The following is a 13,694-nucleotide window of genomic DNA, read 5'->3' as shown; positions in this document are numbered from 1 at the left end:
GGCAGTTGTTCGGGTGGCTCGATACCAAGAACATGCAAATTGACCTTGTAGAAGTGGAGCAATCTTCCATTTACTAAGGCATGTACTTTTAGGCGACATTTCTGAAAATAGGACTACAACTTAACAGGTTAACCATGCACGTATATGGCTCCCTAGCCATGTTCACCTTATGTTTCTAGGCAACAAGGACGCTGTCAGCTTACTGAAGTCTTTAAACGTTCTATGTGCTTGTGACAATATATCTTGAAAAGTCTTTGAAGTCTGTTTTATGAAAAATGCCAAGCCCATTGTTCTATTTCTTTACAATGTGTTATAAGGATAATGAGCTATCTAAACAGTTCTGTATTTAATTTTTTTATAATTTTTTAAACAAACATAATAAACAAACATGACAACACTCGATAAGATATACAAGCATTATTAACAGTGCACATCCAATAAAATCACCATATAGTTAAATGTCTTATACAGGATATACCCCCAATACCTGCTATCTAATACCCTACACACATATGCTCTAGCTCGTACCCCCCCCCTCCCGGACCCCCCATTGGATAATCCATCCATTATCCCTCGCTCCTAACCAGACATTACCATTATATGCTAGCTTTTATTTTCTCCACCACTTCTAACCACAATGTCATTTTGGATTCATTGAGACCGAAAATTCTTGCTGTAGATATTTCTTGATAAATCACATCGAGATATGTAATAATCCAGACCTTTCGGCAAAAATGTTCCGGTTGGAACCATCGTGATGCTATCAGCTTTTTAGCCACTGTGATACCCAATAAAACCAATCTCTTTAGCTGTGGGTGTACTGCACACTCAAAAACATCATTCAGCAGTAATACAGAGGGGTGTACAGGTATATCCAGAGTTAAGAGATTTGATAATTGCTGGGTCACCTCTTTCCAGAATATCTTAACTGGTGGGCAGTCCCAGTACATGTGCATACATGTCCCCTCGTCCCCATTTGTACATAAGGAGCATTTGGAGTCTTGTTTAAGACCAATTTTTTTCCAGTCTTATAGGAGTCAAGTATGTCCTGTGAATATAGTTAAGATTTATTTGTTGATGGTCCGGGTTCCTTGATGTGAGTCGAACATTTGCCCAGGCTTCTTGCCAATCAAAATCACTTTCCAGGTCTGGTATATCCCTCCTCCAGACGGAGTCTAGGTGGAGGGTTTCATACGAGGACGTTAGTAATTGATGATAAAAATCTGAAACAAAACCTCTCGATGTCTCTCTTTCATAGAAGAATTTGTGGTATCTGTGGTGTTCAATTGGTATCTTTAATGGAACAATGTGAGACTTCAAACATAACCATAACTGTATGTAAAAAAGATGTGTGGACTTGGTGAGATTACATTTTTTGCGTATTTCTTCATAACTACAAAAACCCTGTTTGTTAAAAACATCCCCTAATGAGTGTATGCCTTGCTTTTCCCATATAGGGAATCTTATAGGTCGTTTTCCAATCAAGAGTGCATTGTTATTGAATAAGGGAGTATGATTATGCCATTTATGTGGGTTAGGATATTTTTTGTGTGTTTCACACCATATCCGGATCGCATAAGTAATTATGGGGCCAAATTTCCGTTCGCATTGCTTAATTGATAGTTTAGTGTATGCTATGTCCTTCAGTCTATGTGGGGCTAATATATTTTCTTCTAATTTTCTCCAGGATACTAATGCTTGGGAATCAAACCATGTTGTAAATGGTCTTAAAGTGTACGCCTTAAAATAGTGGAAAAAATCTGGAAATGCCATACCACCGTCTGCTTTATTTCTCTGTGCGGTGGATCTTTTTATACATGGTGGTTTGTTATTCCAAATACATTTTATGTGGAGGATTTCAATAGCGCCAATCTGAGAAAGGTATTGCCCGACTTCTATCAGCATGTGACTTGCAACACCAGAGGCGGTAACATCCTAGATCACTGTTACACGCAATTTAAAGGTGGCTACAAGGCTCATTCTGATAGTGGCTTCGGTAAGTCAGATCACGCATCAATTTTTCTTATACCGAAGTACAGACAGAAAATTAAAAGTACTCCCGTAGTCTCGCGAGAGGTGCAGAAATGGGATGTGACGTCAGAGGATACGATCCGGTCAGTGTTTCACAACACAGACTGGAATGTGTTCCGCGACACAGATAACATTAATGCCTACACGGAGACAGTGCTGGACTGTGTTTGTACTAGGGTGAAAGAAACAATCCCCACTACCAAAATGAAAGTTTACCCAAATCAAAAACCCTGGGTAGACAAATCCGTCCGTGAAGCTCTGAGAGAGCGCACCAAAGCATACAACGACGGCCTAGAGACAGGCAACATGAATGACCACAAGGTGGCGCGATACAACGTAAGGAGGACTGTGTCAGAGGCCAAACGACGCTACAGGGATAAAATTGAACTCCAGTTTGAACAAGCTGACTCTAGAGCTATGTGGCAGGGGCTCAAAACGATGACAGACTACAAAGGCGCCTCCCTCAAACTGAACAGTGACATCTCCTTAGCAAATGACCTCAATACCTTCTATGCGAGGTTTGATGCTGGTAATAACAACACCAGCTCACAAGCCTCGGCAATGGGGGGGGGGGGGGTCGGCTGCTGATGGAGGCGCAGTGTTCAGGGTAACAGAGCATGAGGTGAGGCGGACCTTTAAAAAAGTGAATATCAGGAAGGCAGCAGGTCCAGACGGCATCCCCGGCCGCGTCCTAAAAGTCTGTGCCGACCAACTGGCCCCAGTATTCACTGACATATTTAACCTGTCCTTAGAACAGGCTGTCATCCCCACCTGCCTGAAGAAGTCCACTATTATCCCTGTACCCAAAAAATCCAAGCCTGCTTGCCTCAACGACTACCGCCCTGTAGCTCTCACCTCCATAGCCATGAAGTGCTTCGAGAAGCTAGTAAAGGGCTACATCTGCTCCTCCCTCCTCATCAACATGGACCCCCTGCAATTTGCATACCGCCCCAACAGGTCCACGGAGGACGCCATATCCCATGTGCTGCACACAGCAGCATCACACCTGGACAAGAGGCAGGGGAACTATGTGAGAATGCTATTCATCGACTACAGCTCGGCATTCAATACCATAGTCCCCTCCATACTCATAGCCAAGCTCAGGGACCTGGGCTTGGGCTATGACCTCTGCCAGTGGGTCTTGGACTTCCTGACTGGCAGACCCCAGGTGGTGAGAGCAGGCAACTGCACCTCCTCATCCATCACCCTCAACATAGGGGCCCCCCAGGGCTGTGTTCTGAGTCCCCTCCTCTACTCCCTGTACACACACGACTGTGTGGCTCAGCGGAGTAGCAATACAATCGTCAAATTTGCTGACGACACAGTGGTGGTGGGCCTGATCTCTGCCAACGACGAGAGGGCCTACCTGGAAGAGGTCAAGGTCCTGGCGGGATGGTGCCAGGAAAACAGCCTCTCCCTGAACGTCAGCAAAACAAAGGAGATGATTGTGGACTTCAGGAGGTCGGGGGTCAAGGACTACAGCCCCCTCAGCATCGACGGGGCACCGGTTGAGAGAGTCAACAGCTTCAAGTACCTCGGAGCCTACATATCCGAGGACTTGACATGGACCACACACATTAACAGTGTGGTGAAGAAGGCACGACAACGCCTCTACTTCCTCAGGCGCCTAAGGAAGTTCCAAGTCAGCCAGAAGATCCTTAAGAACTTCTACTCATGTACAATAGAGAGCATCTTGACCGGCAACATCACCTCCTGGTTTGGGAATAGCACTGCAAAAGACCAAAGCAGACTACAAAGAGTGACACGTTCAGCCGAACGCACAATTGGAGGGGGGCTCCCCACCCTCCAGAACATTTACTACAAGCGTTGCAAGGGGAAGGCTAAGAGAATTATTAAGGACTCGAGCCACCCGAACAACTGCCTCTTTGAACTGCTGCCGTCAGGCAAGCGATACAGGAGTCTCAAGGCGAGCACAGAAAGACTCAGAAGTAGCTTCTATCCCCAGGCCATCAGGCTGCTAAACGAACAATGAATGAACACTACACAACAACAACCACCAAACACACATAGCACACACATCCACACGCACACACTCACTTTAAACAAACACACTGTAGCACCCACTCCACACACTTTATAGCACACACCCACTTTAAACAAACACACTGTAGCACCCACTCCCCACACTTTATATTTATGGATGAAGGATTGCACTACAACTCGTACACCTTACTGTAAATTGTACCTAAAATTGTACCTCATCCCATTTCTGCTTTGCACTAGATAGTACTGTACATTAGTACACTGCATAGTATTGTGTATTGTATATTATATGGTAACTCAGAACATTGTACATATGTCTATACCGAACACTGTGACCTCATTTTCTTCTTCTAAATTCATGCTATATTATGTTATTATGTTATTTGATACTATCTTGTCTAGCACAGTCTCTGGAGCGTAACAGTAAGAAGCATTTTGTATGAAAGTATTCTGTACTTCTGTATGACAACTATTAAAGAACTTGAACTTGAACTTGAACTTGAGGAGTGTAATTTTTTCCAGTAACCCTCTGGAGGGGGTAGCATCTAGCATCTAGCATCTAGCTAGCATCTTTGTCACTAGGTTCAGTGACAGGAAATAAAAGACAATGCCAGGAGTGGTCAGGAAAAACGACATTGACAAATCTGTAGCTCCAGAGATTAGTGTTGCCATGTAACATAGATGCGATCAATTTAATTCTCCAGTTGTATGAAATTATGAATTGACCCATGCAGAGTTTTCAGATTCTTGAAAATCTATTTGATCACTTTTATAAAATGGTCAGGTTTGCCTGAAAGTGACAACAGTAACAGATTATGGGCCGATATTGGGATTGGTCAATTGTGTTTGGTTGCAGTAACCACAGTCAGTCTCACAAGATCACAAAGACACAAGACACAGTACTTTTTGTGTCTACAATCTATTTAATTCAAAGGCAGCCAACATGTTCTCTTCTCCACCTTGTCCAAAATGGACAGTTGGCCATTTTGCACCAATATTTTACAGCCACAGATTAAAATACATAGGCCCCTACTTAAAAACATAAGGATAAAGGTTGTAGTGTGTGATTACACAGACGGGGCCAGACCAATCATAAGGTTCCCAACGTCAAAGATGGTGTAGTATTCCCTGATGAAGACATCACCAAGGATCCAGAGGTTAGAGCCACCCTGACTAAAGCCACTGCTGCAGCCATAGGAATACTACAGAGAGAAAATGGATTAAGTTTACTACTAGTATTCTGATGAGTGTTGTGTTCTGATGAGTCATGGTAACAAACATGAATACTGGTATGATACTCGATCCTGTGAAATTAGTTAGTTGTTTTCATGTTTTGTGTGTGTGTGTATGTGTGTATGTGTGTATGTGTGTGTGTGTGTGTGTGCGTGTGCGTGTGCGCGTGTGCGTGTGCGTGTGCGTGTGTGTGTGTGTGTGTGTGTGTGTGTGTGTGTGTGTGTGTGTGTGTGTGTGTGTGTGTGTGTGTGTCAGACCAGGCTGCAGAAACAAATTAGTGGGGGGGCATAAAATGTTCTCGGGGGGGCACAATGGTTTTTCAACACTGGTTCCCTTTTATACGTTTCAGCTGGGACAACGGCGCTGTGGCTTGCTTGGCGCTGCCCACGGTGCTGAACTAAACAGCAGAGAGGCAATTGAAAAATCTAATTTCTCTCTATCTTAAGAACATTCACTATACAAAAACAGACTGAACGGATATATATAACAGACCTGCTGGGGCAGCGGACTGAGAGCAGCGGACACAAACAGGCTGGATAAGATGGTCAGGATGGTAGCATGGTTGGGGTGGAGCTGGACTCTAGCGAGGGTGGCGGAGAGGAGGAACCTTGCTAAGCTCCAGGCCATCAGGGAAAACCCCTCCCACCCACTATACACAGACTTGGCTGACAGGAGGAGCATGTTATAGGCTCACACAGTCACACTACCTAAATGCAGCACTGAACGGCACCGGAAGTCCTTCATTCCGACAGCCATCAGACTATACAATGCATCACTGTGCCTCACTGCATCACTGAGCACAGAGTGACAGTTACCATCTTCCTGGACTCTTACTTTTTAAACAGCACTGTGCAATATTACACCTACTGTAGACTTCAGTATATTTTTACTGTATTTATTTACTGTATCTTTTATTCTATTTTTATTCTATTTCATTTTATTCTATTCTTAGGCCATTTGTTTTGTTATTCTTATTCGTGACTTGTTCTGTCTAAATGTTTAATGTTGAGTGATTTGCAGTGTCAAATTTCCCTCAGGATAATAAATTTCTATTCTATTCTATTCTATATCTTTGAAAAGTCTCCATTTATTCAACACTTCTGAATTCACTGACAAACTGAACTGAACTGACAAAAATAAGGTGCATAAAAAAGCAAACAAAATTCCTCCACAGGCTACTCACCATCATTAGTAGAGCGGCACGCGGCGTTTGGGGACAGAGTGACATCTTCTTAAAACACTGCCCCTCCACTCATTCCTGAACTTTTTTGTTAAAGGGGAACTATCTTATAAATGGCCTTTTCAGTGTTTAGCATTGTTTCCTAGCTATGTGGACTTATATTAATAGGATCTATGTCTCTAATTCGCATATTGGCGCATTCTTCCAATTCTCCTCTCACAATATTCACCCTCACTGAACTGAGTCATCTGAAAATGTGCATATCTGTGATGTCAGAGATTTCTCAGCTGCATAATAATGTGGCAGTTGATGTGGCAGTTGGCACCAGGCCACACAGTGGTTGGAGCCCATGCAGCCTCAAAACGGCTTAAGATCTTGAGGTAGAAAAATGCTGTTTTTGAGTACTTGATTAGAAATACAAAACAATGAATACATTTAAAAAGAAAACTTACAGAGGTGTTCCATAGACTCACAGGAATTGTGTAAAATTGCCCAAATAGTGAAAGAAATTGTAAAATAGTTCCCCTTTAAGTCCTTCTCAAATGCCAACTGAATTAAATTGGCCTTGCGTCGATGAAGCATACTAAGGCGATGTTCTGTAAAGACGTTCTTGAGGGTAGAAAACGAATTCTCACAGAGTGCCGTGCTAGCTTCAGTAGTGTTGTTGTTGACATCAGTGCCCACTAGGGCTGTCCCCGAATAAGGATTTGGATAGTTGACTTTGATTGACCAAAAAATTAAAAATTAAAAATATTTTTTTTACCAGGGTGGGCACAGCTGACTCAGTGGGCGGGCCCGGCCCCCTAATGCCACCCATGGTGCCGGGTCTGGTGTGTGTGTGTGTGTGTGTGTGTGTGTGTGTGTGTGTGTGTGTGTGTGTGTGTGTGTGTGTGTGTGTGTGTGTGTGTGTGTGTGTGTGTGTGTGTGTGTGTGTGTGTGTGTGTGTGTGTGTGTGTGTGTGTGTGTGTGTGTGTGTGTGTGTGTGTGTGTGTGTGTGTGTGCGTGCGTGCGTGCGTGCGTGCGTGCGTGCGTGCGTGCGTGCGTGCGTGCGTGCGTGCGTATGCATTTGTCCATGTGTGTGTGTAACTGACCTGCAAGATATAAGCAGATGCAGGGAGGGTAAAGGTTTTTCCAGTGAGAGTGAAAGTGATGTCAGGCATGCTCCCAATGTCCCCGCAGTTGAGGGTGGACTGTGGAATGTCACATAGTAGGCATTTGTGTGGGTAAAGCAGTAGTAATTTTAATTAATCATAGAACTGATCAGACAATTCACAATTCAGTATTACCACCTAAGGCCACCTAATCATTCCTCCCCTTAACCCTCGAGTCAACCTTCAAAAAACCCACTACCTGTCTCCCTAGTGACCGAAACTGCGATCTCAGTAAAACATATATTTTTCATGTATTGTTCCAATTTTCTTTCATGAATACCATTATTAACTTCAGTCCTCACCATACATATAGAATATTTATTCATTTTCAGGATTTTAACCATTTCTTAAATTAGGGTTAGGGTTAGGGTTAGGGTTGGGGACGGGGTTAGGGTTAGGGTTGGGGTTAGGGTTGGGGTTGGGGTTAGGGTTAGGATTAGGGTTAGGGGGTTAGGATTAGGGTTACCCTAACCCTAACCCCCTAACCCTAACTCTAACCTGTCCAGTTCTGTGACTAGGGTGAAAGGTGTGACACTTGTTGTTCACACGCTTAATAGTGATTGTTTTAAAAAAAAAAAACATGGATTATTGTAATGTGAGTCCAAGATGTGATACTAAGCTACTTGTTTGGCATATACATAAAATCTAGCAAAAAAAAAAAAAAAGGCTTTTTGACCAGAACTGCGACAAAGGTGACTCAAGGGTTAATTGGCTGATATCAAACTTTGTCTCCCCAATCCTTTCAGCCATTGTGTATGTGTTGTGTGCCTGGTGCCAGTGCATGGCAGCCATTGAGCCCATGTAGCCCAAGGTTGGGTGCTACACATTGTTGGTGGAGGAGGAAATCTCCATTCCACATAAAATATGTAAATAAAGTATCGACCCTAGGAAAATAAGGTACATAATGTATGTATGTTATAGCCAGAAATAATAGTACGTATTGTATTGAAAATGTACAATTGTACGTATTACAATTAGAATATATTACATAAAAAATATATATATTTAAGATCATCTGCTAGGGATCAAACCAAGGCCACATTATGTGAGAGGCAAGTGCTTTTATCGCAAAACTACAGAGACACACTTTTCTGATAGCCTCGCTCAAACGATTTATATCTTAGCCATAATCGTTGATGTTAAAACTAAGCTTAACTCTAACCATAATCATAGTGTTGGTGGGTGGGTGAGCCGGTAGTGTAGTGGTGAGGGCACTCGCCCGCGATTGCAATGATTGTTGGTTTTGGACTTTTGCCATTCCTAACATAAATATATTACTTATACAACATGTAAATATATTACTCATGGCTATATCATAATGTACATTATGTACCTTTTTTCCTGTGGTCAATTATTTACGTTTTCTAATTAGACCATGTTGACAGTCAGCATACTCCATTCCACTGTCACACATAGACATTTTCCCAGTCTTGTTCCTCTTATCTATCCCACCAGGGGGCACAGACAGACTGGTGGAATAGATAAGGGAAACAAGTGTGTCCAGTAAAACATAGGTGCACATGACACCATGAATGTAACTTGGTAACACTTTATAATAATAACACTCAGTTATAAGACCTGTATAAGGTATTTGTAGATAATGAACTAATCATGAACAAACCATTTATATACATTCGTAAATTATCATTTATAACTATATTTGTATAATATTTACAAATTAGTTCTACATTATTTATAACTCATTATCAACATTGTTTGTACTTGATTTGTTCATCATTAAATAATGTTGTTTAATGTGTAGTAACATATTTGTAGATGCTTTGGAAAACGGATATGAAAAAACAACTATACTGTACCTCCATTTATTTGTTCATGTTCAACAAATGATTTTGTGTGCCCTAATCTAAAGTGAAGCCTATTCATCATTAACAAATGTCTAATACAGTTAATTATATGTTCACTTTTTCATCATCTGTTACAAATGTTGTAGACAGTTTTCGGATACACCCTTCTTTGTGACATCAAACAGTGACAGAATTAGGACTATAGATAAATGCAATTTTATTAACATATAAAATACATGTGCACTGCACACATAACATATAGTGTAACTTGGGGGGCACTAGGACCCAGGAGTACCATGGTCAGGTATTGCCAGAGCATGTAGAGGAGGTCTCACGCGAGTGAAACTTGACTTCACGTTTGTTGCCGTCTGTTTGAATGGAAGCACGATATACATTAGCAGAGCCAAGTTATTCGTGCTGCCCCATGCTTTTAACGTATGAGCAGGCTAAACACCTTTTTTGTTGGTAAATCTATTCCATCATTTCTGACCTACAACTTTTATATTTTGTGTAGACGTACTTGATGTGGTGGGCGCTAACGTTACATTTGAATTATGTGTTTGTTCCTAATGTGTGCTCAGTATATTGCTAGGCCAGGGTACTCCTGGGTCCTAGTGCCCCCATGTTACACTATATGTTATGTGTGCAGTCAGTGCACATGTATTTTATATGTTCCTAAAATTGCATTTATCTAATTCTGTCACTGTTTGATGTCACAAAGTAGGGTGTATCCGAAAGCTGTCAACAACAACTATACAACAATCGCCAGACAATCATCAGATAGTCTAAACAAGAGACAACTACAAATGTAACAATACTAACAACAACAATCACCAAGACACCCAAATATCAAGACAGACACAACATATAATAAAGTGCACAGCATATAATAAATTACATGGTGTGACTTACGACTCCATGCTGATTGGTAGTGGCTCCAATCCAGGAGTCGATGTTGCTGATATCATTGGCTGGGCCAGCAATGAGGGAGGTACCAGTATCAATGATGGCTTGGCAACCACCAGAGCAGCCCACAGTCTGACCATTGATAGTAATACTGTAATGAAGAACAGCAGAATGCTTAACACCGTCAAGTCAGAAAGGGAGCTTAAAAAAACGGCCACTGACATGAGATGCAAAAGATGCATGTTGGAATGGTTTAAATGATGTTGTTAACAAATTAAATTGTTTTGAAAGTGTTAATTACCTGTCCATGGTGATCTGATAGTAGGATTCTGAGGACAGAGGGATCCAGGCGATTGAACCCGTGTAGTAGCTGGAATCCATGCCACCAAAGAGCACCTCGCTGCCCTGCTCTTGGTCTCTGAAGAAGAACAAGGACAGTGGTCACCGGTCATGTGAATTTAATATAACAGGGAAAGAAAAGAAATGCACACCAATTGTACAATTTCATAATTTTATAAAATTGTATTACCTGCTCAGGTAGACAGAGAAGAGATTCTGAGACACCAGATTCTGAGACACCATGTTCATAAAGACAGTCGAAACATAGTCAGCGGCGAGGGACTGGAAGGCCAATCCCAGGATACCATCAGCACTCATATAGCTCAGGAAGGTAGCCTCGGTCTGGCTAAGTCCAAACACCTGGTTGGCCACAGATATTCCACCCACCTGGACACACAAAGCACCTGTCACTCACAGTTGACTTAACAATACTGATGTTTTTGTGAGGATTCGCCTGTCCCTGGACCTTTTTCCTGTGTTTTCCCTGTCTACTCTCCTCAACAGCCCCCACCCTTGCGATGATTTACTCTCCTCTACTCTTCACCAGCCTCCACCCTTGGACATCCTTGATCCTCTACCTTCACGCACCTGTTGGGAGTTTGCAATCACCTCGGGAGAGTACATGGGTTGCAGACTCCCCTCCAGTCCCGGTCGGGTCGTTCTGTGTTCTGGATTCTGTGTTCTGGACTCTGTATCTGTGTCTGTGTTCATGGAGTTCTGTACGTTACCATTCTGTACGTCACCATCACCTGCCACGTCTCCGGCGTGAGACGACGGCCCAGCCATCACCACCTGTCGCCGTTTGCCTGGAGTGGAACACTGTCTTCGCTCTCCACGGGAGGAAGGCGTCTCTTCGTGATCCTCGTTCCTGGGGTGAGGCTCGTCGTCGCTCCCTAGTATTCCACGGGAGGACGGCGTGTTCCCATCCCGGTCCCCTGGGACCTCCTTTGTTCTGCGCTGCCCGTCTGCAGCATCCGAAGAGGAGGAGGAGGATCCCCGTGCCAGGCCTCCGCCGTCGGGCCCCTGTCCCCGTGCCAGGCCTCCGCCGTCGGGCCCCTGTTCCCATGCCAGGCCTCCGCCGTCGGGCCCCTGTCCCCGTGCCAGGCCTCTGCCGTCGGAACCCTGTCCTCATCCCTGTAAGCAGCTCTGGCCCTCGCCCTGTCCAAGGCCTTAACCCTGTTCTCTGTCCCTGTCTCCAGCCCGCTTCTCCGGGCCTCTGTCCCTGTCCCCCTCTCCAGTGCCCCTGGTCCTGGCCCTGACACTTAGCCCTGGTCCTTAGCCCTGGCCCTTAGCCTTAGTCCCTTAGCCTGTTCGCCTCTTAAAGGCACAGTGCCGCTTTTCCATATTTCCTTGACTCTAGTGTTTTTGTGTTTTCCCTTAAAGGGACTGTGCCGCTTTTTTTATGTAAGAAATAAATGCCCTGTTTTGGCTTACTCTCGTCTTGTGTTGTGCGATTGGGGTCGGTTACAAACCATAACAGTACGACCCGACCGGCCGACGACCCCAGCCAGCACAGACAGTGTATGTGAGTTAGCCCCTGTTAGTTCCCTCTAGTTCCCTCTAACCCACTCTAGCTCCCTCTAGTTCCCTCTAGTTCCCCTGTTAGTTCCCCTGTTGACTCCCCTGTTAGCTCCCCTGTTAGCCTCGTTAGCTCCCCTGTTAGCTACCCTGTTCCCCACAGCTAGGACTGTCCTTCCAGCTAGCTTGTTCTCCTTTGCTAGTCCAGCTCTGTCTGCTAGCCTAGCTCCGGCAGCTAGCGCAGCCTCTATGCTAATGTAGCAGTACAGCTAGCATAGGCCCTGTAGCTAGCAATGCTCTGGCAGCTACCCAGTCCCTCTGCTAGCCCCACTTTAGGTGTAGCTTCCCCTGCTAGCATGGCCCAGTTTTTTTTTGTTTGTTGCTTTGTCATGTCCCCTGCCCCGCTGTCTGATTTTTTGGGTCGCCCGGTGGCTCCCGTGGAGGGGGAGGTACTGTGAGGATTCGCCCCTGGACCTTTTTCCTGTGTTTTCCCTGTCTATTCTCCTCAACAGCCCCCACCCTTGCGATGATTTACTCTCCTCTACTTTTCACCAGCCTCCACCCTTGGACATCCTTGATCCTCTACCTTCACGCACCTGTTGGGAGTTTGCAATCACCTCGGGAGAGTATATGGGTTGCAGACTCCCCTCCAGTCCCGGTCGGGTCGTTCTGTGTTCTGGATTCTGTGTTCTGGACTCTGTATCTGTGTCTGTGTTCATGGAGTTCTGTACGTTACCATTCTGTACGTCACCATCACCTGCCGCGTCTCCGGCGTGAGACGACGGCCCAGCCATCACCACCTGTCGCCGTTTGCCTGGAGTGGGACACCGTCTTCGCTCTCTAATTCTCTACGGGAGGTTTTCCAGTGTTCCCACTCCAGACGTCAAGGCGGCACGCCATCGCTCCCGATTCCACGGGAGGAAGGAGGCGTCTCTTCGTGATCCTCATTCCTGGGGTGAGGCTCGTCGTCGCTCCCTAGTATTCCACGGGAGGACGGCGTGTTCCCATCCCGGTCCCCTGGGACCCCCTTTGTTCTGCGCTGCCCGTCTGCAGCATCCGAAGAGGAGGAGGAGGATCCCTGTGCCAGGCCTCCGCCGTCGGGCCCCTGTCCCTGTCCTCGGGCCTCTGTCCCTGTCCCCCTCTCCAGTGCCCCTGGTCCTGGCCCTGACACTTAGCCCTGGTCCTTAGCCCTGGCCCTTAGCCTTAGTCCCTTAGCCTGTTCGCCTCTTAAAGGCACAGTGCCGCTTTTCCATATTTCCTTGACTCTAGTGTTTTTGTGTTTTCCCTTATAGGGACTGTGCCGCTTTTTGTTATGTAAGAAATAAATGCCCTGTTTTGGCTTACTCTCATACCTGTCTTGTGTTGTGCGATTGGGGTTGGTTACAAACCATAACAGTTTTTCAAGTCTTTACAACACCAACCCAGCCTTCTCCAATCCAACCACTACACAGCAGAACCATCTCGACACCGTGGCTTGGGATTCACCTCTACTACATCCCCTCAAGCTGAATAGCGTTCTTTTCTGCA

General features: G+C 44.9%; 1 protein-coding gene across 1 annotated transcript in view; it reads right to left on the bottom strand.

Moving 5' to 3' along the window:
• Positions 1-5,102: 5,102 nt before the first annotated feature.
• The window catches only part of LOC311244064 (pepsin A-like), a gene marked incomplete at both ends in the record, with an annotated part of 28,414 nt that continues 19,822 nt past the window's right edge, over positions 5,103-13,694 (bottom strand). The window contains 5 exons of the mRNA XM_084333474.1: positions 5,103-5,237; positions 7,540-7,638; positions 10,317-10,461; positions 10,612-10,728; positions 10,840-11,036. Coding sequence (XP_084189600.1) covers positions 5,103-5,237; positions 7,540-7,638; positions 10,317-10,461; positions 10,612-10,728; positions 10,840-11,036 — 693 coding nt within the window. The remainder of the gene's footprint in view (positions 5,238-7,539; positions 7,639-10,316; positions 10,462-10,611; positions 10,729-10,839; positions 11,037-13,694) is intronic.

Source organism: Notolepis coatsorum (genome assembly GCF_963971535.1).
Source record: "Notolepis coatsorum genome assembly, chromosome: 17".
Taxonomy (NCBI): Eukaryota; Metazoa; Chordata; class Actinopteri; order Aulopiformes; family Paralepididae; genus Notolepis; species Notolepis coatsorum.
Note: the sequence above shows the minus strand (reverse complement) of the source record. Positions and strands in the feature narration are given on the sequence as shown.